The sequence below is a fragment of the Eublepharis macularius genome, chromosome 15, assembly GCF_028583425.1.
Source record: "Eublepharis macularius isolate TG4126 chromosome 15, MPM_Emac_v1.0, whole genome shotgun sequence".
NCBI lineage: Eukaryota > Metazoa > Chordata > Lepidosauria > Squamata > Eublepharidae > Eublepharis > Eublepharis macularius.
In genome coordinates, this window is record NC_072804.1 from 40,616,053 (window position 1) to 40,644,028 (window position 27,976).

The 27,976-nt window shown below is 40.1% G+C and overlaps 1 protein-coding gene across 4 annotated transcripts in view; it reads left to right on the forward strand.

The window, feature by feature from the left end:
* EPB41 (erythrocyte membrane protein band 4.1) overlaps nucleotides 1–27,976 on the forward strand; it is a 141,291-nt gene that overhangs the window by 72,829 nt on the left and 40,486 nt on the right. For all 4 annotated transcript variants that reach the window (XM_054999016.1, XM_054999015.1, XM_054999018.1 and 1 more), the window contains 14 exons: nucleotides 639–1,107; nucleotides 2,401–2,655; nucleotides 5,905–6,009; nucleotides 8,856–8,898; nucleotides 12,891–12,966; nucleotides 13,914–14,132; nucleotides 17,110–17,197; nucleotides 17,893–18,045; nucleotides 19,381–19,478; nucleotides 19,997–20,169; nucleotides 21,081–21,197; nucleotides 22,844–22,957; nucleotides 24,674–24,799; nucleotides 26,654–26,865. In XM_054999016.1, coding sequence (XP_054854991.1) covers nucleotides 646–1,107; nucleotides 2,401–2,655; nucleotides 5,905–6,009; nucleotides 8,856–8,898; nucleotides 12,891–12,966; nucleotides 13,914–14,132; nucleotides 17,110–17,197; nucleotides 17,893–18,045; nucleotides 19,381–19,478; nucleotides 19,997–20,169; nucleotides 21,081–21,197; nucleotides 22,844–22,957; nucleotides 24,674–24,799; nucleotides 26,654–26,865 — 2,241 coding nt within the window. In that variant the 5' untranslated portion in view covers nucleotides 639–645. The remainder of the gene's footprint in view (nucleotides 1–638; nucleotides 1,108–2,400; nucleotides 2,656–5,904; nucleotides 6,010–8,855; nucleotides 8,899–12,890; nucleotides 12,967–13,913; nucleotides 14,133–17,109; nucleotides 17,198–17,892; nucleotides 18,046–19,380; nucleotides 19,479–19,996; nucleotides 20,170–21,080; nucleotides 21,198–22,843; nucleotides 22,958–24,673; nucleotides 24,800–26,653; nucleotides 26,866–27,976) is intronic.

Here is a 27,976-nt window from a genome sequence, read left to right on the forward strand (position 1 = left end):
TGATCCAGAAAACTTTCTGATTCAGATTTCCCCAGAAAACACAGTTCACTGTCCACTATAACATTCAAACTGTAGAGGCCGGCAATCATTCATGTTGGTTGTATAGCTTTTTTACCTTGTGTAACTTATTTACTTGTATATACATACTATGAATCAATTGAATAATTTATATCATCCCTTCTAAAGCAGATGTATGTTTTTGCACTTCATATACAGAGCTTGTGTAGTAGAGATTTTGCTAAAACACAAACTGGGAATCAGGAAGTCCATGATTCAAATATCTTATCGGCCACAATCTGACACAAGCCACTGTTTTCCAGCCCTCTGTTTACAATATGGGATGATATTACTAGTCTGTGTTAATAGGTCTGTTGTGGAGATTACATACACTCAGGTAGCAATCCGAAACACGTATACGCATAATCTTATTCAAGTCTTTTTAATGGGTCTCACTCCCAGAATTTTTTTTTACGATTGCCTTGCCAGTAATCAGAGTCTCTTAATCTTGAACCACACTATATAAAAAGTAGTATTACTTAGCTGGCCATAGATAGCAAATGACCTTTTAAATCTTTGTAACTGACTTGCAGTGGTTTCATATTTATATAGAATTGCTTTGCTTATATTTCTATTAACAGATACATCATGACAACTGAAAAGAGTTTAGTGGCAGAGGCTGAGACTCCAAAACAGCAGCCACCAAAAGAGGAGGAGGTAGCTGCTGAAACAGAAAAACAGGAAACCTCATTGGAGAAAGCATCTCATCAAGCACCTGAGGGGGATAATCAATCAAAGAAGAAGCTGAAAGCATCCAATGGTGATACACCCACACGGGAGGACCAGAGCAAGAACAAAGAACGCACTTCCGAAAGTCGGGGCCTGTCACGCCTGTTTTCTTCATTTCTCAAGAGGCCCAAATCTCAGGTCTCCGAAGAAGAAGGGAACGAGGCAGAAACAAAAGAAAGTGGTGAAGGCCAGAAAGAGACAGATATAGGAGATGATCTCAATGAAGAGATTCTGCTGAAAGCGCCAATAGCAGCTCCTGAACCTGAGCTCAGAACTGACCCATCTTTAGACCTTCATTCACTCAGCAGTGCAGAAACACAGGTAAATAATAAATAAGCTAGTTTTTTGTCTATGTGATGGTTAAATGATCAAACATCCCAGAAGATCCTTAGTGTCTTAACTGAGAGCTACAGGCCATATTCTGCCAAGGACAAGTACCATCTTGCTTTCTCTCTGTCCTGACCACTGTTGTGGGGGAGATAGATGAGGAAGTTTGGTTGAACTCTAGCTGGGGTTCTGAAAAATAAAAGGTTGGGGAGGGATTCTTTAAGAGAATACCTAGCAGTCACTTTAAAAAATGAAGTTGTGGAGCTTTTTCTTCATAAAATATAGGTTTTGAGTTTAGGGCTGAACCTTTATCCAATAAAAAATACTTCTCCATGTACTTGTAGACTATCTAAAATGTTGATTTTGTAGAACAGGCTTATGTTAATTACCAAACCCTGAATTAGTTCATAGTTGCGAACAATGAAATTAAATTGTAAACTGTTCTAATCTGTTATTTATAGCTTGCAATTTAATGCAAATGTAAACTTGTATCGTCAAAAGACTACACTTGTTTTTGGCTTTGGTCCTGGAAACACAGGGATAGTCTAAACAGTTGCAAATTTTGTGTAAACAGAGTCAATTTTTAAATGTGATTATAATTATAGTGCAGGGTAGACAATGTCTGCTGCCAAATTAAACTTCTGTGTGTACACAGTCTCCTGCAGGACTGGTGGTCATGGAGTCTCACTCCTGCCTTTGCTATTGGATGACACCATGATGGAATTAAAAATTAAGTTGCAGTCAAATATTGTTGGATAATCAGTGTTCAATTAACAAAATTGACCAGTGAATTGACTGTTACCTCAGCCTACCTGAATATTCATTTGTTTATATTCTGTCCTGTGCCAAAAGCTTAGGCAAAGCTTATTTGACTGCCCAAATGTATGTTAGATCAAAAATGGCTATTTTCTCCGACCCCCTGTCACCCAGAACTTCAGAATGAGATGCTACAAATGACAGACCATGCAAGTTTTAATTATCAGTGTGCCAGGTGGCATTGACATTACTGATAGCTTTTAGTTTCAAAATTAACACTTAGTTGAAATAACATAATTATAGGTTTATATATTTATATTTATATTACAGTTCATTTTGAAGGGTTTTAAAAACTTCCAATGTACAACAAATTTCGTATCTATCAAATTTTGTATCTATGCTATGCTTTTGTGAGCGAATTCACCTTGAACCATGGAAAGAGACAATTGTGTACAATGTATTTATACAAATGTTCAGACTATTGTAGAGCAGTATCTGTTGTTTGGCTAAATTTTTGATTTGTGGTTTCAGCCTGCTCAGGAAGATAGAAGAGAAGATCAGGACCAAGATCAGGATCCCGATCAAGATCCAGAGAACAGAGATTTGGAGATTAAGGAAGAAGAAGAGCAAGGGGAGTGCTGTGATACAGAAGAGAAAAAAGAACACACCAAGGCAAAACCAGACAAAGAAATAAAAGGTGCTCAGAAGACAGCAAGAAGACCCAGAAACAGCATGCACTGCAAGGTTTCTTTGCTGGATGATACCAGTTTTGAGTGTTCTGTGGATGTAAGTGTGTGTCTGTATTTGGAATGACAAAATACTAAGATTCTGATCAGTTTGCTAAGATTAGCGTTTCTATTGAAGTGCGGTTGTGCTGTGCCTGTCATGAAGGAATGAAGGAAAAGTTTTGCATGGCCTTGCCCCTTAACCAGCCTTGTAGAGTGTGGTTAACCTGTGACTAGAACATGAATTGGCGATGGCGGCGGGGGACGACGACGTGTCTGTCATTCACCCCCAGGTTTCAGAAATGAGGCCTCTTGAGAAAGCTTAGTGTGATTAGACAGCTACCCAATCCTTCTTAAAACTGTTGAGAGTTTTCCCCTTGCCTAAACTTTTGCTGTGAACCAAAGTCAGCTTCTTGATAAGACCAAAATTATTACTCCCCCTGCCCCCCACAGAATACATTATTTGTTCTCAATGGTTTATTTTTATGGTTTTTATGTTATATATTATGTTATATATTTTTATTTTTTACTGTTTGTGTTACTCATTGCAATTCTTGGCATTTGTATGCTGTCTGTATTATCACAACTGGAATTTTGACTTTGGTAGGCACTTGATCTTATAGGAAATAAATGGTTGGCACACATTACAAACCTCTTATGACTGGCTAACTTAAAAGGTGCTGGGGTGGGGGCTTTCAATTACAAGCTTGTCCTGCAACTGGGATTTTATTAAACATTATTTTATTAAAATATTTAACACTGCTTTCCTGAGGAGGCAAAGGGATGTTTCTCAGTGGTAAAGCATCTGATTTGCACTCTAGAGGTCCCAGGTTCACTCCCAGATGTGTCTGGTTAAAAGGATCAGATGATAGATGATGAGAAAGACTTGAGACCCCGGAGAATAACTGCCAGTCAGAGAAGTCAGTATTCACCAATGACAGACCAATGATCTGACTCAGTATAAGACAGCATATGAGTGTTCATGTTAGAGTCAAGACAAATGTGTAGTAGCCAAGGCATGTGAGTGGCAAGTAGTGACCTTTTAAAAAGTGGAAGGTCTGCCCCAGTGAAGTGAAGAAAAGAGATCTGGTAAAAGCAATGTAAGTTAATAATTATGCAAGCAAGAAGAGAATTAGGGGAGTAGATTGCTAAAAGAATGAAGACAAACATTTAACATTTTTTAAAATCCTGTGTGAGATAGGATACTGGACTAGATGAACTGCTGATCTGTTCCAGTAGGACTCTTTTTATGTTCTTACAACCTCTATTATACTCTGTCTTGGGTCATTTGCTTTCCCATCATTTTGACCAGCAGAATGCTGGCCATACGTTGCTAGGGTCCCTACTCTTTTATGCCCAGCTGTTGTAATGTGGATGTTTAGTAAAATTTTTACCCCAGCATGTTGGCTATCAGTTAGTCATTTAAACATTTTACTACTAATAACAGAAGAATTAGCAAAAACTGATTAAGAAGTACAAATCACAGTATTTCTATCAGTTACTATAGAAATGCCAAGAAAACTGTAGTAGCAATGCTTTAAAAATGTATAGCCTACCTGGTCTCAAGTAATCACAGTAAAATCCTGTCACTTCTGCTACCCTTACTTGGGTATGTGGTTGTTACTTTAATCAAAAAATGATGTTTCTGTTCCTGAAATCCTCACAAGCTTTCATAAATTTGAAAATGGGAAGGATAACAAAACTAACAATCATCATAAGAAAGAAATTTTAAAAGTAGCATTTTGCAGGGAGAGAAATGGGATGAAGGATTCAGTTGTTTCATAATTTCTAATTTTCATAAAATGATCCCAGTTCACACTTTACTGCTTTATATTGAACTCTGTGTCTGAAACACAAAGCATTTTATCAGTCTGGTGTTTAATATTGTGATTTGCTAGTGCCTTGAACACTCTGGTTTGGTCTGAGTGCATACGGGTGTTCTTGTTAGGTGTCCATGGCTACTCAGCCAAAATGATAACTTGAACTGATTGTGTAATAGTTTGAATAATACATCTATTGTGTTGCTACATTGTTGCATAATGCTAGCTTCTACACTCTAATACAGTAACGGGTCTACATGTGTAACATGTATGTGTAACAAATAATTTAAATCCTGATTTTATGTGCAGAGCAGAGAACTGATCTTGGCTTATGTCACTAAAGTAGCAGAAGTAATAGCTATTGAAAATCTGGTTTATATTGGAGGAGCCATAGTTATTCATTCTTGGTATAAAGAACATTCCTACACTGATTTATGTGTTTTGAGGGCCTAAGGGAAGCCAGTGATTTGACTTTGAGCCAAACTTGCATGTACAGTACAAAGATCCAGAGAAATGCAGTTGGATTAAACAGACTGTAATTTACCATCTGTTACTAGGTTTGTTGAAAAAGCCAGACTATACCAACAGTGAAATCCTAAGAAGAGTTACTCCAGTCTAAGCACACTGAAATCCATGGTCTTAGACTGGAGTAAGGATTTTACTGCAAGTTTCTTATTTTCCCTTACATCAATTACCTTGCAATATAAAACTATGTAAGGAAAATCCAGAGTTTGCTGCCCCATACTTTTCTTGTAAGGCCAGTGTAGAGAGAGGGTGGGATGTCCTTCCAGTGGAGACTTGGCTGGCAGGCACCTTATTTATTTAGAGAACTTCTATGTCACCTCACTGCCTGAGGCAGCTGCCAATTCTTGTCTGCAAATCTTCCCCTCCTCGCCATTTTGAATTCCCTGCCCCCCCAGAGAAAATCAGAGGAGCACGTGAAAGGGAAAATCCATTCTGATCCTCAGCCTCCACATTTCTGTTGCCACAGCAAATGTGGTTTACCACAGCAGAACATCATTTTGGGAGTGTGCATTTGCCACAACATGGAGTACTATCCTCAAAACGGAAAGAATTTGCTTTCATTCCATGCTTAGTACCCACGTCTGGAGCCACCTGCCTGTGTTCCAAGCAGCCTTTTCTTCTGTTTATATAGGTCACCACCAGAAGTCAAAGGGCATTTCCATTGTTGTTTCATCCGCTTTGATTTATGACCAGCAGCTGTCTATTAGAACCCAAGGGAATTTACCAGCCACATCTTACATTGACTCTTTCATTAGGATTGTCCTATCCTAATGGAAAAGTCAGTGTATGAGTAGTTGGTATTAATTCTCTTTCACAGTCGTAGGCCTTCTAAAGAGTAAATGGGCTATGATATCATTGGCCAAGGTTTAAATGGAAGCCACTTCAGTCATTGTATTGGTTATATGAAGCTAAATAGAAAGAGCAGAAGTGACCTCACAATATCATGTTTTTGTGCTTATGTGCAGAAACATGCCAAAGGGCAAGATCTGCTTAAGAAAGTATGTGATCACCTCAATCTATTGGAAGAAGACTATTTTGGTCTGGCCATATGGGATACCCCAACCTCCAAGGTAAGAACAACAATGCAAAAAGGAATGGGATTGTCCTCAGAACTTACTCTTTTTAATGTAGAAAATATATTCCTTTCCAAATATCTCAACTGTACTGACTGTAAGAACTGAAGAAATTTATCTGAAATCTTTTGCATCTGAAGTGGAAGCTAAGGAGTTGTTGCATCCATTTGTAATGAATGTCCTTACTAAGAAGCTGTTTCAGTAAGTTCCTGTACTCTTCTGGCCCCAGGCATGAAACAGGTCCCTGAACAAGAAATGTTTAATGAAGTATGACCTCATTGCCACTCAACTGTAAAACTTGTGTTAAATCTGCTGTCTTCTACAGAAACATGCCACAGGTTCTGATGAACACTATTTCTCTGCATTTTTGCAAAGTATATGTCACTAGCTTCTCTCATATATTATCACACCTTGAAAGGGGATCCCTCAAAGTACTTACAAAGATATTCTAGATTAAGCCCCCCCCCCCCCGGTTTCTACCTACTTTTCCAAGTACCCACTCCCTTTCCTACTGCTAATATTGATAAAATGTTACAGTCTTATATATAAAGAGAAAAGCTTAAGCAGCACAAAGCATTTAGCTAAAAATTGTTTTTATGTGAATAACAGAGGGGGGCACTCAATGCAAGGATTTTAAAAAGGAAATGGAAAACTTATCTAGTTCAGTTTTTATAGAAATTTGCTGAATCTAGAAAGGTGCTACATTATAGAAAACTCATGCAAAAAAAAATCATTTTCACGATAGGATGGCACCATGGCACCATGGATAGCATCTTGTTCTAGTTGGGTGATTTCTGCTATTCTTCCATAGGGAAAAAAACCACTATTGTAAAAAATTACATTATTTGCAGAAAAGACTATCAGAAGCTCTAGGGTAATCATGCTTGTGCTTCTGAAATTAGTATCGTTTGCAAATTTTGGTCCAGTCAGTGGAGAGAGTGGCTTTAACCGTCCCCTCCTTTAATGTATTTAAATGCAAATTGATATGGGGTCATTCTTATGTGTGCTGACACCTTTGTTTTCACCCAGTAAGCATAGTTATATCTAAACATGCATATAGAGAACAGATATGCTCGTGATAGGTAGTTATGGCAGCAGCAGAAGGTGTTTTCCCAAGCTGAACAGCCAGAGAGTGAAAGTTATAACCTATCTGTTGAACACTGAAGAACTTTATGTAGAACTTCATGCTTGCTTGAAATAGTTTTTGTGATTCATGACATAGTGTTAGGATAAAAGTATCAGTTACTCAGTCTCTTCATTGTCTTTCAGATTAGGCACACAGGATCTATTTTATGAATGCATGATTGCATTCTGAGCCAATAAGGCTCTGTTCGGGATGGTTTGTTTCACTGTGGAATGCCAACAGTTGCAACATCAGCATTTGTATTTTTTTAAAGCCTTGCTTGCAAAATTACAGACCTGGCAGCAGTTAACGTAGATGCCTTTGTGTCTAGCTACATGAATTTTATAACATTAGATCAATCAATTAGAATGCATACTTCTAAAGCGCTGTATATTCAACCTAACCATGGATGTACCAACAACCAAGTAGAATGTAGGCTAAGAAAGATGAGCTAAGGCTAAGAAAGAAAGGGATTCAGTAGGTTGTCAGCTGTATGTTCACCTTGGTAAATCTGGATTCCAAATCCCACTTCTGTGAAAATGAAGCCAGTAAACTTATTCTAGTCCCTACTGGGTTGATACTGGTACTAACCATTTCAGGTTTGTCAGAATGAATTTGATTACTAGTTTTGTATAACTGACTATGCCCAGGAAAGCTCCTAAATGGAGTCCTTAGTGTTCTTCCTTCCATGTTTCTCTTACATGCTAAGAAAAAGTGAACTAGTGATAGGCAGAAGAATTAGGATAAAACTGTTTTCTAAAGATAGCAGCTGAAACCAATTTTGGAAGCAAGCTTTTTGTTCATATCTTGCTATTGCATTATGTGAGCCTATGATCAGATAAATGTTAGTGAGTGAGAATATTCCCAGAAGCAAAAATGTGGCAGTAATAAGGGAAATGTCGAGAATTTATTTTAGGAGATGATACTGTATATTTGGTTTTCAAGGGTGGTATACTAAATCTTATGGCAGTAGTCCAGAAAAACCTGGCATGCATGGGGTTGTCAGCCTTAGAATGGCAAGTTGTGTGAATGCACTGGAAACTTTTCCTACATTCCAGCGCTGGCAGTGGAAAGCCATAATTCCAGTTGTCTTCCCATGGAGGCCAGCTTGGCAGCTTCTTAACTGGGGTTACCTTTTGAATTAAAGCTGCTTTTATTTTATCCAGCCTTTGGTTCTGCTGCTTTAATTCTTGTAAGCAGGTGATTTAAGCTCCTTTAAAAAAAATTGTTCCAATATGGAGTTAAATATGCTGCTGGAATCAATGGATTCCAGTGCTCCTCATTCTCTGTGCTTTTATGCAGTGAGCAAAGAAATATTTTAAAACTTACTGCTGTAATTTCTGTAAAAAAGCAGCATAAACATCCAAAATAAATAAATTTGCATGTGATTTGTCTCTGTTAGATTGAAACCTTATAAGCAAGACCAAGAGAAATTTAGCTAGGGCCTAAGTAAAATCGTAAGTGTTCATCCATAGCTGAGGGTGCTTAACCTCATTGATCAAAATCCAAAAAGGTCTGATCTTGATTAATCATTTATGAAGTGGGATTTAAATTTGTTTACAAGCAGTGTACTTGTTAGCTTTGTTCTGCTACTGCATGCTACAGTACCCAAATTGGCTCACAGCAATTGTTGTTAGCTAATGCAGTGGCAATCCATTTTCATATGATGTTATTGGTAATCCTTGTCATACTCTGTATGTTTTCTGCTGTTTTCTTACAGATATGGTTGGATGCTGCCAAAGAGATTAAAAAACAGGTTCACGGTAAGTGGTTTGGGCCTGCCAACTTTAAAAAAAAATGTAGGTATTTATAGCCTTGGCATGAAGTTGCGAGAAGCACCCAGATGTCATTGCATTTCTGGCATCTTATAGTGATGTAACTGGCTGTTATCTGTCTGTTATCTCAGTTTAGGATGATGTTTAAGAAGAAAATTGTTGCTGGCTTTCTGTCACTGAGATCAAATTAAATTGCTGTGATCATAAGTCTTGACCCAAAGCAGTGCCTGTCACGGGCTGGGCTAGCCCAAGCAAGGTGGTTCCAGTCCAAACCTTAAGGCCAAAGTCAAAAGGGAGTTCCAAGAGTGAAAGCCAAGTCAAACCAGTGGTCAGAGCACGAGATAATGTCAGGAGTGAGTCCAAGAGCGAGGTCAGGCGCAATCCAAGGTCAGTCACTGATGGCGTCAGGTCCAAAAGCAGGCACGGGCAAGGTTCACAGAACACGGAGTGGTTGCAGACAGTAGATACGTTGCTTCCACACCTGGCAGTTGCTCCTGACTGGCTTTTATAGCCAGGCGTGGTTTTCAGCCAGCTGCTGGTGCTCCATCCTGATGCTACTCATTGTTGCTCTCCAGCAGTGGGCATCGGCTCAGGAGACGAGCACTGTGCCGTCTCTCCTGCAGTTCCAGTCTCTGGCACTGTCTGCGGCGCTCTCTAGGCGTGGGTGAACCTGGAGGGGTGGAAGCCCCTGGCTGGGCTTCCCCTGTGGTGCTGGCAGTCCCTGACTGAGCTTCCCCTGTGGAAGTTCCTGGTTGAGCTTCCCCTGTGGTATTGGGGCTAGAGGGTGCTGGTGTTGCCGACTTCTGCTGAGTCAGGGCTAGGGCTGGCCACACAGAACTCTTCTTCTCCTGAGGAGTCCTGGCTGGCTACACGAGGCTCCTCTCCTCCAGAGGAGACCTCACTCTCAGACTGGGCCATGACAGCCATTACCTGGAGAGTAGTTGAGCCAGTAGTGCTGCCAGTGCCAACCATTTTTGTTACTGAGGAAGATGCAAGAGTGGAAAGGGGGGAAGGAACCAGGACAAGAAGAATCTGAACACAACTGCTACTAAGCAGCGGGTGCCATTTGAAGGCTGGATTAAATGTTGGTAGGCCATGAAGCTGTCCTATATCAAAGCAGACCTGTTGGTTCACCCAGCTTAGTGTTTATTCCAAATAGCAGCAGCTCTCCAGGAAAGTATTTCCTATTTCTGCTACTTTAGATCCTTTAACTGTTGATCCCTGGGACCTTCTGCAGGTAAAACATGTGTTCTCCTGCTGCACTATAAAGATTCAGATCTTTAATTAAATAGCACTTCAAATTATTGTATTTAAAAATTCCATGCAAAGGTCAAGTTTAATTTCCAGATCTTTAACCGTTGATGTTGCTGAAGAAGAAGCATACCTGTGCCCTGTCTCAAGACCAATTAATAAATAATCCCACTTCAAATGTTTGCAAAATTAAATCCTTCCGTTGTTGCAAAAGGACTGACAAAACTTTTCTAAAATAGGTAACCCAGAATCAGACCTCTTGAACAAATCTCAGTTAGTCCATAATGGGTTTGAGCCTGAATAACTGCCAGGTCTCCTTGCTCCCTCTCTCCCTCATCTCAGACAGTGTGTGGAGTTTGAAGATAGAAGCCTTCAGTGAACCCTAATCAGTTGTGCCATGTGAATGCTGACACTTGCACTGATCGGGGTTAGTTTCCTTCCCAACAACCAAGATTTTTAAACACAGTTAAATCTTGGTTAGGAATTCCTGTTACTTGCAAGGAAACTCCTCAGATATTCCAGGCACTTGCATTTGGGCATCATAAATAACTGGAACTGAAGATTTCCATTGTCAAACTCTGCGTGCTGTGTGTGTGTGGGTAAGGGGCATGCAGGTCTGTCAGTTACCCAGATTTGTGCCAGTTGCAAACTGAAGTTAGTTCATTATGTTTGATTGCTATGTGTTCTGTTACTAAGCTCAGTGACACTGAATGGAAATCAGGATGAAGAAGCAAAAATTTGAGGTGAAGAAACAATAAACAGTTACACAGGAGTGGCATATTGCTTCTAGGTATACAATTCAAATGCAACTTTGAATGTGATTTAACAGTTTTCTTCTTGTGAAATAATGTTGAAAAGATGCATGCACTTGATTGAGTGGAATTGTGGATTTTAGGAAAGCTACACTTGATAATACTTTAAATGTAGAGTAGGTGTGTGCAATTTGAAACACTTTGAAGACCACTTTTCCATTTTTACGAACATTGCTACATTAACAGCAGAAAAACACTTTTGTTACCCAAGTATATTTTAATTGTAAATAGAAATATGCACTGATCTAGTGCTAATCACACTAAAATATACATACGCATGTAATATACATGCACATGTAAATATTCATTCATATTCCATTAATACTAGTGCAGTGGTGTTCACTCCTTGGATCACTGAGAGCCACATTCGTATTTACTATCAACCAAAAGAGACACATGCCCTTGTGCACAACCCAACCAAATACACACATACAACAAAATAAAATATAACTAGTACTATTAACTATAACCCTTTTCTCTCAGCAAGAGACAAAGCAAGCAGTACAGCAAGAGGCAAAGCAATACAGGCAAGAAAGTGAAATGGCTGAAGTGCCTGGAGGAGAGCAAGCCAGCTGTGGAGAAAGGGAAATAAAACCAACATCATCCCACTGTGACCTGCTTGCTCTTTTCCTGTGGTACCTCTGGTGTGGCAGTTTTACTCTCTGGCTAGCTTGCTGTCCTCCTGGCAACCACTTCGGTGCTAGGATAACAATGCAGATGCTGTAGAAGGTTTGGGGGGTGGTTGGAGAGGACAGGATGTTTTCTTCTTTCTCTGGCTTGAGACCTGCAGCTCAGGGCTGTGGCAGCTGTTTCAAGATGAGAACCACTTGCCATGCACATGCTTCACAGAGCATTATTCTTGCTAACCTTCCTGGAACTCAAGGTGGGTACCATGTTGTGCACAGTTCCCAGAAGAGCTACTGGTGGCATGTCAAGGAGCCACATGTGGCTCCCAAGGCACCAAGTATCACTTTTACTAACCATTCCCAATCCAGAACAGAGGTCCTGCACATGGAAGCCTGCTTCTGCATTTGGATTTCTTTCTCTGAATTTGGGGAGAAATGACTTAGTTTCATATGATGCATCCCTACTGATTCATACATCACAAGAACTCTAGTAACTTCAATGTGTCACAAACATTAGAACTTACTTTAAAGGCTAGAGATAGACAAATCTTCCACTTTTTCTCACTTCATTTCATAGATCATTCTATACCTATATTACACCCTCCCTTTTCTGTATAATATGCTCTGTTTTCCTTCTGCATCCCTAGCTTTCACAAATAGCTCTTTTTGTTTCCTCATCCCATACTTTTTCTTCTTCAGTCTCTATTTCAGCCTCATATTCATTCAACTTACATACTGAGGGAAGTTCAGACAAAAGAGGTCCCATACAATCTAGAAGCTTGGCTGCAATAGGCTGGAGTTCTTTTGGTAGTTCCACCTTCCCTCTCTGAATCTAGGGAGCAGAGGACCAGTGCATATGCACTGTTGTAGTTCTTCTGTCAATACCCTACTGCTGATGGGCTGGGTAGGCTGCAGATATTCCTACCGAGTGATGTAAGCTGGCCAGAAGAAAATGGATATTTGGGATTCCAGGAAAATAGTGGTAAAGATCCATGGTTGGATTGCATGTTGTATGTTACAGAGTCCTGCACTAGACAGACAGACAGACAGACAAACCAGGAAACATATAGGGGCAAAAGGAAACTATCTTTCCTAAAACAAGAACTTGTCTTTATGCCACACTCATTTACTTTGTGTTTATTTTTCTGTATCTAAAGGGCAGGGGTGAAGATGCAAATATTAGCAAGCTAATATATATTTCTCCTAGTCATTTTGTGTGGTTATTTCATGTTGCTTGAAAGCAATATTGGTAGTGAGCTTTCACATTACCATCTTCTGTTTTTAATTGCAGGAGGCCCATGGGATTTCACTTTCAATGTTAAGTTTTATCCTCCGGATCCAGCACAACTGACAGAGGATATAACGAGGTTTGCAACATTATTAAGGGAAAATTAACTTGATCAATCAACAATCAAGTAGTAGTATGATCAGGAAAGACAATGAGAGGCAGAATAGAAATGTGACAAGTAATACTTGTAAGATGAAAATACCAGTTAAGCACACAAGCCCAGGATCCAAAGAACTGTATGACTAATTCTGCGGGTGGGCAATTTTTAAATTGTGTTTCTCCAACACCAGGTCTTGGACCTGTTGGCCCAATCGGTTCATTTTCAGCTATATGATACTACAAAAAGACACCTATAAGAACTCACAGGGGAAGGGAAGTCTGATTCCCCCACCACTTTACTCTTTCCCTTCCTTTATACAACTGCCTTCCCCTGTTTGCCTCCCCTCTCTCAATATCCTTGTGTCCTCTTCTTCCTTGATCTGGCTCCCTAGGATGTTCAGCTAGAATTGGGTTTTTTATAAAATATCTACATTTATCTGATGTATTGTCGAAGGCTTTCACGGCCGGAGAACAATGGTTGTTGTGAATTTTCCGGATTGTATAGCTGTGGTCTTGGCGTTGTAGTTCCTGACATTTCGCCAGCAGCTGTGGCTGGCATCTTCAGAGGTGTAGCACCAAAAGACAGAGATCTCTCAGTGTCACAGTGTGGAAAAGAAGTGCCAGCCACAGCTACTGGCGAAACGTCAGGAACTACAACACCAAGACCACGGCTATACAGCCCGGAAAATCCACAACAACCATCTACATTTATCTCTTTATAATTAAGATTTTTCTGCAGTTTGCAGAGCCTTAAATGGTAGCTGTGGCTGGGCCTATTGTGCGTATTTCACTATATGCAAAGGAGTCAGCTGTTGGCTAATAGATCTAGTGATGGTTGAATTGTTACACTAACATCTTAGAATAATGAAATAATTTTGCAATTTCATAATTTAAGCCTTTATGATTTTTCCTTTCTTTCCTTTGCAGGTATTATTTGTGTCTTCAGCTGAGGAAAGACATTGTCACCAGCCGGCTTCCTTGCTCCTTTGCTACACTAGCTTTGCTGGGTTCTTACACAATCCAGTCTGAGCTGGGAGACTATGATCCAGATTTGCATAGCATAGATTATGTCAGTGAATTCAAGCTGGCCCCAAACCAGACAAAGGAACTTGAAGATAAGGTCATGGAACTACACAAGACATATAGGTAAATATTAAATGTCAGAGGTAAACTAAAGCAAGTTTTTTGTAATTTCAGTTGTAATAAAGTCTGCATAGAAAGGAGGAACATGTATATCAGTGTGCAGGGATATAAAATCCCCCAGTTGTAACTGGCACCTAAAATAATGAATCTGATGACTAGCACCTGGGTTGCTGCAGAGATCAAGTAGGATGTCTTGCTGTTAAGTTTAGGGGGTGCGGAATCTGTACCCTTGCTGATACCACTGTGTCTGAAGATGTTAAAGGTGTGATGGTCTATTGTATGGAACAGTTCCTAGCCGCACAGAAAATAAATACTTATTTTGCCTTCTGATATAATGGTTGAATATCACTTGTTCCCTCTCAAGGATTGTTTCTGTTTCACATGCCAAATATCCTTTAATTGTGCTTAAGAATTCTCCACTCTGAATTGTCAAACCTGTTGCGAGTACATTTTCTTTCTTTCATTTGTAGTCCACCTTTCTTACTGAGACTCAAAGTAGATTACAGAGCATGAGATTAGTACAATCAGTATCAGGAACATTTCTATACAGTATCAAGGACATTTCCATACAATGTTAAGGACATTTCTACAACTATGTCATAGGATTTTACAAAGACGTAGCATTAGCAAGGATCCAATACAGAGTTGAAGAATTGCTGAAACAGAACATAATCAATTCTAGGACTGACATTAGATAAACATGAAGTACAGGTAGTATAAGAGTACATATTCAAGCAACAGATAATATGCAAGGCAACACAGTGGTGAAGTCTGTGGTCCCTAACTCATTAGCGAAGCATTTGAGACGCCTCCCTATAATACTTCCCTCCGATCTGAGTAAAAAGCCTTTTTGAATAATTGGTTTTGCATCATTTGCGGAAAGCCAGGAAAGTGGAGGCTCTCCTGACCTCCTCTGGCAGACTGTTCCATAGGGTGGGGGCCACCACAGAGAGAGCCCGTGTACAGGCTGCTGTTGATTTCGCCCATGTGCAGGCCAGCACCTGCAAGAGACCCTGTTCAGATGAGCGAAGCTGCCATGGAGGGACATAAGGAGTGAGGCAATCCCATAGGTATGCTGGGCCAAGGCCATGAAGAGCTTTGTATGTAATAACCAATACCTTGAATTGAGCATGGTAACTGATAGGTAGCCTGTGGTGTGACTGTAGGATGGGAGTGATGTTCATGCTCCTGTTTGCTCTGCTAACAGTCGAGCCACAGCATTTTGCACCAATTGGAGCTTTCTAGTTAATTTAGAGTGTGACTTCAAGTGATTTTCTTTATGTGAAGAACATTAGATTTTTCTCACAAGGTTACCTGGGAAGTGAAGTCCGAGTGATCCTTCCCCTCTCTGTTAGAATCAGTGCCTGAAGAGCCACAAGAGGGCTTCGTTTGGGAGTGGGCAGCTGCTACTTTCTCCCAGGGCATCCTGCGGGCTGCCTGCTCCCGGGGAGCTGCTCTGGAGAAAGTGGCCACGTCAGTGAAGCTTCAGCCACAGTGACAGTGGAAGGATCTACTGCAGATTCTTCTGCTGTTGCTGCGGCTGAAGCTTCACTGATGCTACCACTTCCAGAGCAGAGCTGGCCGCCCCCTGTCCTGCGGGGCAGGCGAAAGGCAGCGTGGGGGGCTGTGAGGCTGCCCGCGCTGCTGCCTGCACCCTCTGGCAGCTGGCAGCTGCTCCCAGCGCCCCCTCCCTGGTGGTGCCGGGGGCAGACTACCCCCCCTGCCTCCCCTCGATCTGGCCCCGCAGACAGATCCAGAAGGAGCAATAAGGAAGCATGGCCTTTGTCTATATTCAGACGGAGATCATCCACTAATGCTACTAGTGCTGTCTCTGTTCCATGCCCTGGTCTGAATCCAGACTGTAAAGGGTCTAGAGCGCTAGAGTTTTCCAAGAAGATCTGTAGTTGGTCAGCGACTGCTCTCTCAATCCCTTTGCCCAGAAAGAGCAGGTTAGAGACTGGACGATAATTGGCCAAATCAGTTTTGTCTAGGGATGGTTTTTTAATTAGTGGACGGATAACTGTTTGAGTGGCGGGGGCCTGTTTGAGTGGCCGGGGGAAGGTGCCCTTAGTGATTGATTTACAATAGATCTCAGAGATTCACTTATGTGATCTTTACTTGATTTTAACAACCAAGAAGGGCAAGGATCAAGCACACAAGTAGTGGCTTTCATAGATGCCAGGATCCTTTTAAGGTCTGTCATTGTAATTGGTTCAAAGCAGTCTAAATGTAGGCCAGGTGATGTATTAAGCATTTCTCCTATCTCGTTTGCATTGCATCTAGCATCTAGATCAGAGAGTATGCATGCTATTTTATCAGCGAAAAACTTAGCAAAGACCTCACAGCTAATTGTCTGTTCTTGGGACTGTAAAGGTTCAGATTTAGGAGTTAGATGGTGTTTAGATATCCTGAACAGTTGGGATGGTCCTGAACTAGCCAATGCAACGGTTACCGAGAAATAACATTTCTTTGCTGCTTTCACTTCTGTTTCGTAGATCATCCGGTGTGTTGGGCTTGGAGGGGTTGACAAGGAGCAATGGTGTCAATAGCTATCTAATAGTTATTTAAGAGCAAAAGATTATATGGACTTCCTCCACTGAGTGTGATTCAGGCTAGCTTCAAAGCATTTTGATACCTTGCAATACTGAATTATAAAATAATTTGATATAGCAGTTCTTATACTTGTTAAGAAAATCTGCAAAACTTAGTATTTTGAAATGCTGATCTCTGTGTTGAACTGTGACTCAATTCTAAATAGACCATATGGCTGGAAGAGAATTTTCATACAATTAGAAGTTTTTGGAATAATTGGTGTACACATATTGACCCTTCTGTTCTATTTTGGATATGCCCCAGGTTGGAAAAATGGGGAAATTCAATACTGAAAGCAAACACTATCTTGGTGTATTACTGAGGTGGAGTTTGCTAGCACAGTCCAAGTGCAATAGCTTAATGTATTCTTTGAATTGTACTTTTATAGATCAATGACTCCAGCTCAAGCTGATCTGGAATTTCTTGAGAATGCCAAAAAGTTATCAATGTATGGAGTTGACCTTCACCAAGCAAAGGTAGAGAAATATTTTAAGGGGTGGGCATTCATATTGCATAACTTGCATTTTTACTGTTCTGTATTAAGGTCTGGGTTTTAATGTTGGTGTTTTTACATTTGAGCCAAATATCCCTAATGAAAACCAAAGCACCAATTTTATGAATAAAGAGTGTTTTCCTTTCCTAGAGTTGTAGAAGAAGGAGAAGCCAAGAAGTTTCTCAGACAGGGAGGCCACATATTGGTGACAGATTTGTATTGATGCAGCTCAGCTAGCATTTCCAATAAATGATTTTACTCGTTATCTTCCAGTTAAGTTTATTTTATTGGGTCAATGATTCTCACTGGTTGTGCCAGGTCCCACAGTGTTCCTGTCTTTACAAGGAGATACTTGGGTGACAGGCAGCACAAAGACGCTCTTAGAGAGCTAAGAGGTATTTATTTGGCTGGAATAAATTAGACAGTTCATGGTTTCTGGCTAGCCTCCATTGTGTTTTCCGGCAAGTCATCCTGCAGTAGTGATCCCTTCTGGAATCTAGCACTGACTGCTTCCTCAGTGAAAATATTAAAAGTGACTAACAGGGAGAAAATTTGGAGGACTGAGTGGAGAGGAGGTGATTTTGAATGTAACCTGTTGGAATGTGGATCTCATAAAATGTGCTCTAATTAGAATGTGGATTCTGTAAAATGTGCTCCAATGTCTGTTCACTTTTACAGGACTTGGAAGGAGTGGATATCACTTTGGGAGTCTGTTCCAGTGGCCTTCTTGTCTATAAAGATAAACTGAGAATCAACCGTTTCCCTTGGCCCAAAGTATTGAAGATTTCTTACAAGCGAAGCAGCTTTTTTATTAAGATTCGACCTGGGGAGGTAGGCTGTAGAATCGAACGTTATTCCGCTCCAGTTTCCTAATGAATGTTCTTCTAGCTCTGTAAGATATTGACTTTGCCAGGGCCCCCCCACCTTTCTGAGGCTGTGGGCACCTTTTGAATTTTTTTGCATACATTCTGCTTCAGAGATCCAGGGAAGATCCTTGTGATGTGGTAGCAGCTGCTGCCAAAGCACTTATAAAAAAACTACACAGCCAATCAGATATGTGATGTCCAGTTAGAAGCCCTATTGGGCAAAATCTCCACCTGGCTCCACTCACTTTCTAAAGATGGGTCCCAGAAAAGGTGTTGAGGGGCACCATCATTTCCATGGTCAACACATTGAGGACCCCTGAACAAAGCAAATTAGCCACTCAGTAAGCAACAGTACCAATCTGTTCACTGCCATACACACTTTGGTAACATACTAGCTTAATTCTTTAAGGTACTTTACATAGTATTATTGGTGAACCTAGTTTCAATCTAGTATGTGATTCAAAATGTTGCTGACCAACTACTAGCTGGCAGGAGCTTCAGGGAGCATATTATATCACATTAAATGAACTTGATTCCTATAAAGCACTAAATGGCCATGGGCTTGGATACTTAAAGTGCCTTCTCCTTCTTGAGCCTCACTCTGCATTCATCCAGAGAGGCTCTGCTTCATACTCCTTTACTGTCAAAAGTAAAACTGGTGACTATAAGAAGCAGCACATTTTTTGAAATGGACCCAGCTTTGTGGAATCTCTGTCCAAAAGAGGCTAGCCCCTAAGATTCAGGTTTTCAGGAGATTGAATAGCCACTTCTGTTTTAGGTGACACAAACTGAAGTATTTCATGACTTAGTCATTACTTGTGGAATTTGGTGTATTCTACCATTGGTAGTCAGAATAACAGATTCATCACCAATAAAGTTTTCACCAATATTGGTGGCTGTTCAGAATTTTTATTTCAGAATATAGGAGAATGATGAGACTGTGTTTGGACACTATGTAATCAGCAGATGCATCTTCGTTGATTTTTACTATTTTGGAAAAGTAGTTGAAAAGTATATGGTAATATTTTTGAACAGTCAGTGGAAATGTTAATGTTATAATGAATGGAGGTACCTGTTCAATAAGACAATGACACCTGTTGAATTCTAATGAGGCATTTCACCATTATCTGTATATGTATGACATCAGCCAGGTGATAGTCTTATCCACTATACTTATGAACACTTATTCCATACTGTTATCTGATGAAGGGAGATTGACTCTCGAGAGCTAATACCCTGGAAACTCTTCGATCTTTAAGGTACTAATGGATTTGAAACCTTATTCTGTTTTTCTCTGTAGCATGAACAATATGAAAGTACAATTGGATTCAAACTTCCTAGTTATCGCGCAGCCAAGAAACTATGGAAAGTCTGTGTTGAACATCACACATTTTTCAGGTATGTCTCTTTTTTCCCAGTGTCTTGTTGAGTTATAAATGATGTATGTTCTTTTAAAGCACTCTGACTTTATACTCCATTGACATTGCGATGTATGCACACATTTAAAACTGACTAGGTAAGTTCCAAAATATAGCAAATAAGTTGAGATCTGTGAAAATTCATGGGGGACAAGACCATATAAGGGAATAAGGCATCTCTGAGTTTACAGTGTATGTTGCACTATCCTCAGGGCCCCTGATGATAGAAACTGGGCTGTTTACTGTTAGTAACATTGGGTGAGTTTTTGCCCTATATTACTGCAAAGTGCAGTGATTTAATTTTTTTCCACACACAAGTGAATGGCACTAGTATAGGAGGAATATTGTGGCACCTGGCCTTTAAGTGGCATAAAGAGTGCTGTTGGCTCCCGTTTTGTAAAACGCTATCATCACAGCATGATGTTGAATTTTATATTGCTTTGCGTTGTTGCATTGTTGGTTGAAAATTAATAAAACTATAACATGTGTGCCGTCTAGGCTAACATCCACTGAAGCAATTCCCAAGAGCAGGTTCCTGGCACTAGGCTCTAAATTCCGCTACAGCGGTCGGACTCAGGCCCAGACAAGGCAGGCTAGTGCTTTGATTGACAGACCTGCACCACAGTTTGAACGGACAGCAAGTAAACGGGCTTCTAGGAGCCTTGATGGGGGTGAGTATCTAAACTTTCTCTACTCTGTTCTGGGATCCTCATCTATACAATACTTATTTGTAAATGTATAGTATGCAGATTCTGCTTAGTGCTTCAAGCTGATTTCAGATACTCATAAAAGTTGTATCTTACCAAGTGATTAATTCCACTGTATCTGACAAGAAGTGCTCCAGCCCTCAAAACCTATACTACAATGAATATATTTATCTTTAAGGTGCTGTGGCTCCTTTCTTTTGTTTTTGCTTCAGCAAACTAATATGGCTACCACCCTAGAAAAATATGGTTATTGAAATTACTTAGTTTCATAAAGGCATATTGTGTGTGTGTAGGGTGTGTGTGCAAAGGAGAGGAAGGTTCAGGAGGGCTGATGCCAATGATGTGAGCTTCTCTGGAATTCTGAAATGATCGTTTTGAAAAAGCTCATATGTTATTTTAAAAATTTTATTCATATCTAAACCTTTGTACTATGAGGAGCTCAAGGTCACTTAACAGCCAATAATTAAAACACAAGCATAGCCTTCATGTTTCTTAGATCGATATAGCATAAAACCAGTATGGAGTCATCACAGTTAAATCATTATCTGTCTAAAAATGCAAGATGATCATTTAAAAAGGGTACTCTGAGTAGTCAACAGGTCCGGTCAGTTTAAACAGAAGCACTAATAGTTGTTACGTATAGGCTGCAATCCAGAATCTCATGTATAGAGGGGTTACCAATTCTCACCCATGGGAAGAAAATCAACCTTTTTATTTAAGACAAAGTTTGACTTTCTTAACTACACAGTTGAAAGTCAGACTTGAAAAACTGGCAGCATAGAGGGCAAACAGTTCTTGTGTCCACACTGAAATCTGTAGCCTCTTTTTATACACTGTATTCTGTACATTCTGTAACATGTGCACAATTTCTTCAGCTAAACGTACCTCTCAAAAAATTGAGTTCATACCCGTAGAGGAAGAGAAGCAGGAGGATGTGGTGTTTGTTGGGGTTCCGAAATCAGAACCTGTGGAACAATTTCGAGAGAAGCCAGGTATCGCTGTGGATAGCTCTGATTCTCGCTCTTGCTCTCCATCTCTCTCTGCCGTGTCTTTTCTGTCCCTTTCATGAGCTGAGACATATCTGATTCTGAAGTGCTTCACATGTTCTGGCCCAGTGTTTCCCTTTTGCAAAGAGATAAAAGCAGAGTCCTAAACCAGAGAGTAGAAAGGTGGCCGCTTCCATACTTTGGTTCTCAAGGCACTTTAGCCAGTAATGGCACTACAGATTTTATCAGCTCAGACCAATGCTTTGAAACTTTAGACTAGTTGTCAAATGGCTACAGTGGAGACATCTAATTAGTTTATATTAGGATGAACTCCCTGTAATGGAAGAGAGAACTTTCTTCTCCCCTAGTGTTCTCTAATTTGAGTGCTTTGTAACTGCTAGGCCAAAAAATAAATTAATGATGAAATCCTAAAATTATCTTCTCTGAATTTATAGGCACGTTTCCTCTTTTTAGGTGTTACTTGTTCATGGCATCTTTTGAATTTTCTTTTCAGGGCTTAAACCTATCTCTAAAAGCATGACTTTTTAAACACTTCCTTTCTGAAATAAGTCCAGAGGAGTTAGCCGTGTTAGTCTGTAGTAGCAAAATCAAAAAGAGTCCAGTAGCACCTTTAAGACTAACCAATTTTATTGTAGCATAAGCTTTCGAGAATCAAGTTCTCTTCGTCAGATGCATAGTACAGAAACTGGTCAAATATAGAAGAGTACAGTATAGAAGAGTACAGTTTCTGTACTATGCATCTGACGAAGAGAACTTGATTCTCGAAAGCTTATGCTACAATAAAATTGGTTAGTCTTAAAGGTGCTACTGGACTCTTTTTGATTTTTCTGAAATAAGTGACACTTAAAAGCTGCACAATATTTCTTTGTGATACCCCTTTCAGAATACATTTATTGTACCCTTAAGGAATCTTGAACTAACTTTAGTCCTCATGTTAACCCTTTTTATGCTGCAGTTCTTAGCAGTTGGATTTACTTGCCTCAAAGGAAGCTCTTATTTATATTCAAATGAAGTATGATCACTGTGTGCTCCAGTTTGCCTGAATCCAGCTTTCCTTCAAAGCCTTGTACTTGAACACTGGTGTGTTAGTGTTGCACACAATAAGGTTGATTGAAGATACTTGACACTGCTGAGCATCCCAGCCCTGGTCAGAATCAGGTTCTTTCCTTTGCAGTACCTAACCGTACAAGACAGTAGAATTATGATCAGTTTTTAAGTTCACAAGGGTCTCAAGAGAAAATTGCAGAGTACTGTCCTTACATTTATGCATTTTTATGGGAAAGTTAAGGCCAACTTTTAACATTTGTATAGCACTTATTTCTTTATTTCATTCATCTCCATTGGAGAACTAAAGCAGCTTACATCTTCCCTCCTTCATTTTATCCTCACAACTATCCTGGGAGGAAGCTTAGGCTGAGAATGTGTGACTTGCCCATAATCACCCATCGAGCTTCCAAGTTAGCATGGGGATTCAAACCTGGGTCTCTCAGACCCCAGTCCTGGGTGCCTTACATAGGGTTAGATTGTAATCCTGCAGGCACGGAGTCTTGATGATTATGTTTCAGCTAACATTATAGAAATGGGTTTTTTTTGCGGCTTTGCTGATAACTTTAACCATACAATTCTTTTAGTAAAAGATGCTCTTCAGGATATTGAGAAGAAGCAAATAGTAATCAAGGAGGAGGTCAGCTTGGAAGTTCCTGTTGCAGAAACAAAATTAGTGGAACCATTAAAAATCCAGCCAGGTACAAGTGTGACTGATGGCCTTCCACTGTAACACTGCTGCTGCTTCTTTACACCATCTCTTGGGTTTCAGCAACACTATATCATAGAATATAGAGGCATTATCCAGTGTAACTTTTTCCCAGTGCTGCTGTAAACTGCATTCAGCCAGAGGAGGCATTACAAATCAAAAGGAAAAAAGTAAACTGCTGATTCATGCTCTGTAGGTGTCAACAACAATACCCATTGCTAGAAGTAACAAACTTTTAAAACAAATTAAGAGAGCCAGAATCCAGGTTTCTACTTCTTTGTGCCAAAAAAGGCATCTGCATGTAGAACAGCTGTTTGTCTTGCACAACGACAGTACAGAATCTCTTAGTCAGAGGAGATTTCTATTTTCATTTTGTGTATTTGTAAATGTTTGTAATATGTAACTAGACCCCAGAATATTAGTGTGTTTTCAAATAAGATCAGAATTTTAACGCAGCATGTTCAAAGAAGAAACTAGTGAAAGGTGATGGCAGGATTAGCAAGTTACAGAAAACAAACACTAATTTATTGCATGATAAGCTTTTGTGAGTCAATCCACTTAGTCAACTGCACGTTTACAAAGTGGGCTCTGGCTCACAAAAGCTTATGCCAGAATATATTTGTAAGTCTTTAAGGTGTCACAAGGTTCTTTCTTTAATGGCAAAAGACTATCATAGCTATCCTACCGGAGTTTATCACAAAAATTATTACTAGACCAGCTTGAATTTCTAAATTGAATCATAATGAAATTCCTTCAACTGCATAGTAGTCTCCTGGAATTTAAAAACCCTTTAAACTGCCAATAGTTTCTATCTGGAGGCTTGTTTGAATGTTACTGATTCACCATCTTTCCCCATGGCAATATTGGAAGAGGTTCCTCAGGTTCGTGTGTGTCCTTTTTTCCTTACTTCCCCAGCCCCAATCCGTGAATAAAAGGTAATACCTGAATCAGGAGTTTCTTCAGTTGTTGCTATGCAGAACTACCTTATGCTGGAGTAGTGAAACCTTATACTCTATCAGTTTTGGTATGCAGTGTGGGAGAAATCCTTTATTCAGATAACTATAGGATCTCCCAATTTGAGCATTACTGTCTATACATTACAGAGAGAAAGTCCAAGGAGGCATGTGAGTCTGAGTGCTTATGTGTTTCACTGCATACATAGGTGTGGGTGAGAAGTAACATGGAAACTGGTCTTAGGTTACTGTAGTTAAGCTTCTGTTTTTGAACCACTTCCCCAAGGATTGATAGAACTCAGGGAGGCAGTTATGTGTATTGAATGACTGTAGAGTAGCAGGTGTGGATTTTTTTTCCTGAATACTGTCTCTTAACTTTGCTTGAACAAGTTTGATCCCTAAAAAACAGCATGTGAATGCATGTTAACTCTTTCATTTCTTACAACTAACAGATGGCTAAACTTCTTAACCACACATGAAGTACACAACTTTTATAGAGAAGATAATCACGCTTTCATCGTAACATTTGCAATTTTTAGTTAAGCTGTTCCTGCCTTTGTGTAGTGTGTGATTTACTGAGTGTTATATGGCGCTGTTTCTTGGGCACTACTGAATCTTGTTTTAAAAACGTAAAGGACAAGCAATAACTCTGAAATGCTGGCATTCGGGCAAGGCAAGTGCCTTCAAATGTATTGCTAGTAATTTCCCCCTTTTTCACTCTTTGGAAATTTAAATGCATGCCTAACTTTTTTTAGCTATAGATGTTCTTGAAAAATTTGACGTAAGTACAATAAAAGAAGAGGAGAAAGAAGAAAAAACAGTTGTGGTGCAGGATCTAGAACAAAAGCCAGTATTACTTGAACCAATTCAGGAGGAGTCAGGTATAGCAGTAATGGCTTCTCCCCCTTTTTGTGGCTAATATGTATTAAGTCTGGCTGCGTGTGCATTTTCTCACTCACCATATCAGAATTCACAAATGCTCATTTCAGTGAGCAACCCTTCCCTGTGGCATGGCACTAACAGATCAGAAAGAGTATGTCCAAGCATCATTAGAAGCGTAATGCTGCTATTGCTTTATGGAAGGCCTGACATGATTTCTTTTTGACACTTCACGACACTGTGAAAGTTAGGGAACATCCAGAAGCATTGGCTTTGCAAGGGCTCAGATATGGATTGGATGCATTTCTAACCTTTGCAGTATGCATGCTCTGAGGTGCTCATTTTGCACTTGTTCCCTGCCTAGTCACACCGTAGTCAAGGGCAAATGCATGATCAGCATGGGTAAGCATGTTTTGATCTTGCAGTATTGGCATGGAGTAGTTCCATGACATGGGAGATGTCAGGGACAGACATGGTACAAATGGAGAGAAAATGTCTGATCCTGCAAGCTCCTGACTCTGTTTTGGTGCTTCTAGATTAGAGTTAAGGGTCAAACTACATATTAGTTATTTTACAAGTTGGATCCATTTTCCCCAGACCAACAAGCTTTCCTTACAGCAGCTGCAGGAAAGGGGATTTTTAAAGTTCCCAAGGAGCTTGATTGGGCTTGGGACAATGGCAGTGGGATAGGAGGGGCTCCTGCCTCCCCTCCACATCCTTTTCCTGAGCCAAGGATGAGTAATTTGCCCATCTCCAGAGCTGCATGTGGAGGCTTGAGATCTAAAATGTAAGAATAGTTGATACCTGCAGGTCATGCTTTAGTTTGAGTAGTTTAGTGTGCTATTAGTCAAGTATATTTAATTGGTTACACACATACTTTTGTTTCTGAATATCAGCTTTCTGAAGACGTAGTCATTTTATACAGAACATAAACATTAAGGATTGCTAAGAACTTTTGCATCATCAGCTTACTAGATACCCTTTTAATAAATCGCTATTAGTTGTGTCAGTGGCAGGAATAGTGCACCTATGGCATGCTTTTTCATTGCCTCTGAAGTTGTCACTGAACAGGAGCTGTTCCACGTGGCTTCTTCCTGTACTGAACTATACCAGGAGAAGCCCATCCCATAGTTGCTTCCTACAGTAGCTTGCCCTAGTATCTGAGGAGAGAAAGAACTATGTTCTGGACATTCCATGTGGTCCAGACTTTTTTTCTTTGCCTTTGAAACACCGTGAGGAGCCATGCTGCAACAATGTCCACAATACGAAGACCTTCAGTGTTGAGACATGGCCATTCTCATGTACAGGCCATATGCCTATTGGTTTTCAGTTAACTGGCAATCCTTAAAGTATGTTTGTAGCTAGGGAGGATGCATCTTTCAGAGACTCAGGTGGCAATTTTATACTCACTTATTAGAAGACAAATCCCTCTGAACTTACTGGAATTTCCTTCTGCATATACAGAAGGATTGCATTGTAAATTTTCTGGCTTAGGTGTCCCATTACATGATTATTAATACTAGTAATCAGTTTACATAATTTAATGTAATATTTACAGTATTATTCAGTTTGTACCAATGACTCTTGAAATAGAGAACCTCTTTACACAGTGTGCTGTTGACTAGCATTTCCTTTGTGATACTTCTGCAGTTTCTAATGTTGCTTTCTTAACTTTTTTTATTCAATACTTGTTTGAAAGAAATTAAAACTCCAGCATTCTGCTCTTTATATGCCACTGCTTTGCAATTTTTTTTTGCTGTGCTGTGACTTGAAAATACTTTTTTCTTTTGGTGAGCTGGGATTTTGAAATGATTTTTTTTACTTTGTTACCTTAAAAAAACCCTATTTCTACTCAGCAGTAGCAGTGGTTACACCTGACCGAAGCCCACGCCCTACATCCGCACCGGCTATTGCTCAGAGTCATGCAGTCGAGCCCACTCCACCAGCCGTCTCTGATAACAAGGAACCAGCAGTTACTAAAACAGAGAAGGAGACACAGAGAAAAGAATTAAAACGTGAAGAAACATTACCAGAGAAGCCCAAATCTGAGCCTTCTGAAGATTTCCAGGTATGTTAGACTGCAGTTATTAACTATATAACATTGGTTTGAGAAAAAGAAGTGTAATGTCGCAGTATCTTGTGTGGGATATGATTCCAGTCAGTGCTGATTACCACTTTTTGCAGGAAGCTGCAGCCTTTGAAAGTATTCCCTGAGTTTACTGAGAGAAGGACTGCCATCACTTCCCGCTTGTATGTTAGCCTCAGAGTAGAGTTACAGTACTCACACAGTGCTGTTGCTGGCTCCTTCTACAAAGGAGGAGGCTTGAGCCCAGCTTCCTTCAGATTTGGTCTCAGTGGCCAAGTATTTCCCACCACTGTTAATCAAATTCTCCTTCTCACTGGTCCTTTTCCCTTTCTTTGCATATCTTAAGCAGGTCTATAGACCTTATACTGTTATTTCATGTAGCATTTCTTATCTCCCATTTTTTCTCCTACCCAGGTCACTCCCTACCTTTCCCACCCCCCACTCCATGTAGCTTAACTGTCTAGTGGAGAGAGCTGTCCCGCTTCCTTGGCTGTTTTTTTATAGCTGCATAAGCTCCTTGATGAGTTTCCCTTGCTTGGATTCCACTTTGAAGTGCCATCAGAGGTACATCCCAGGATCTCCTGCAGCATTGCATGGAATACTGGGACGTGACCATTGGGTTGCACAATGCTTCATTGGTGTCCGAAGCAGTTACTTAGCTGTGCCAACTGAGGCTAGCTCGGTGGCAACCCAAGAAAAGGCCGCCTTGGTTGTAGTGCCAAAACTTTAGATTTCCTTCCCCAGGGAGATTCATCTGTCTCCCTCTCTTGTCTTCTGCCAGTGGGTGATGACTTTTTTTGGTTTTGTTTGCATTACCCCCAATAACTCCTATTGGCCCTCCTCCCTGATTGTCTTATGTGTGTTATGTGTTTATATGTTTTTATTGAATTATTTAAATATATATACTCTATTTTAAATGTTTTAATGTCTTAAATGGTTTAATGTTGAATTGTTTTTTTATATTTTGATATTTGCTGCTTTGGAGACTCTCTTTGGGTCGAAAGGCGACATGGAAATGTTTTTTTAATAAAATAAATAAGCGCAGAATGAAATAAATGCAGAATGCATAACTCCCACTGAGATTTGGGTGTAC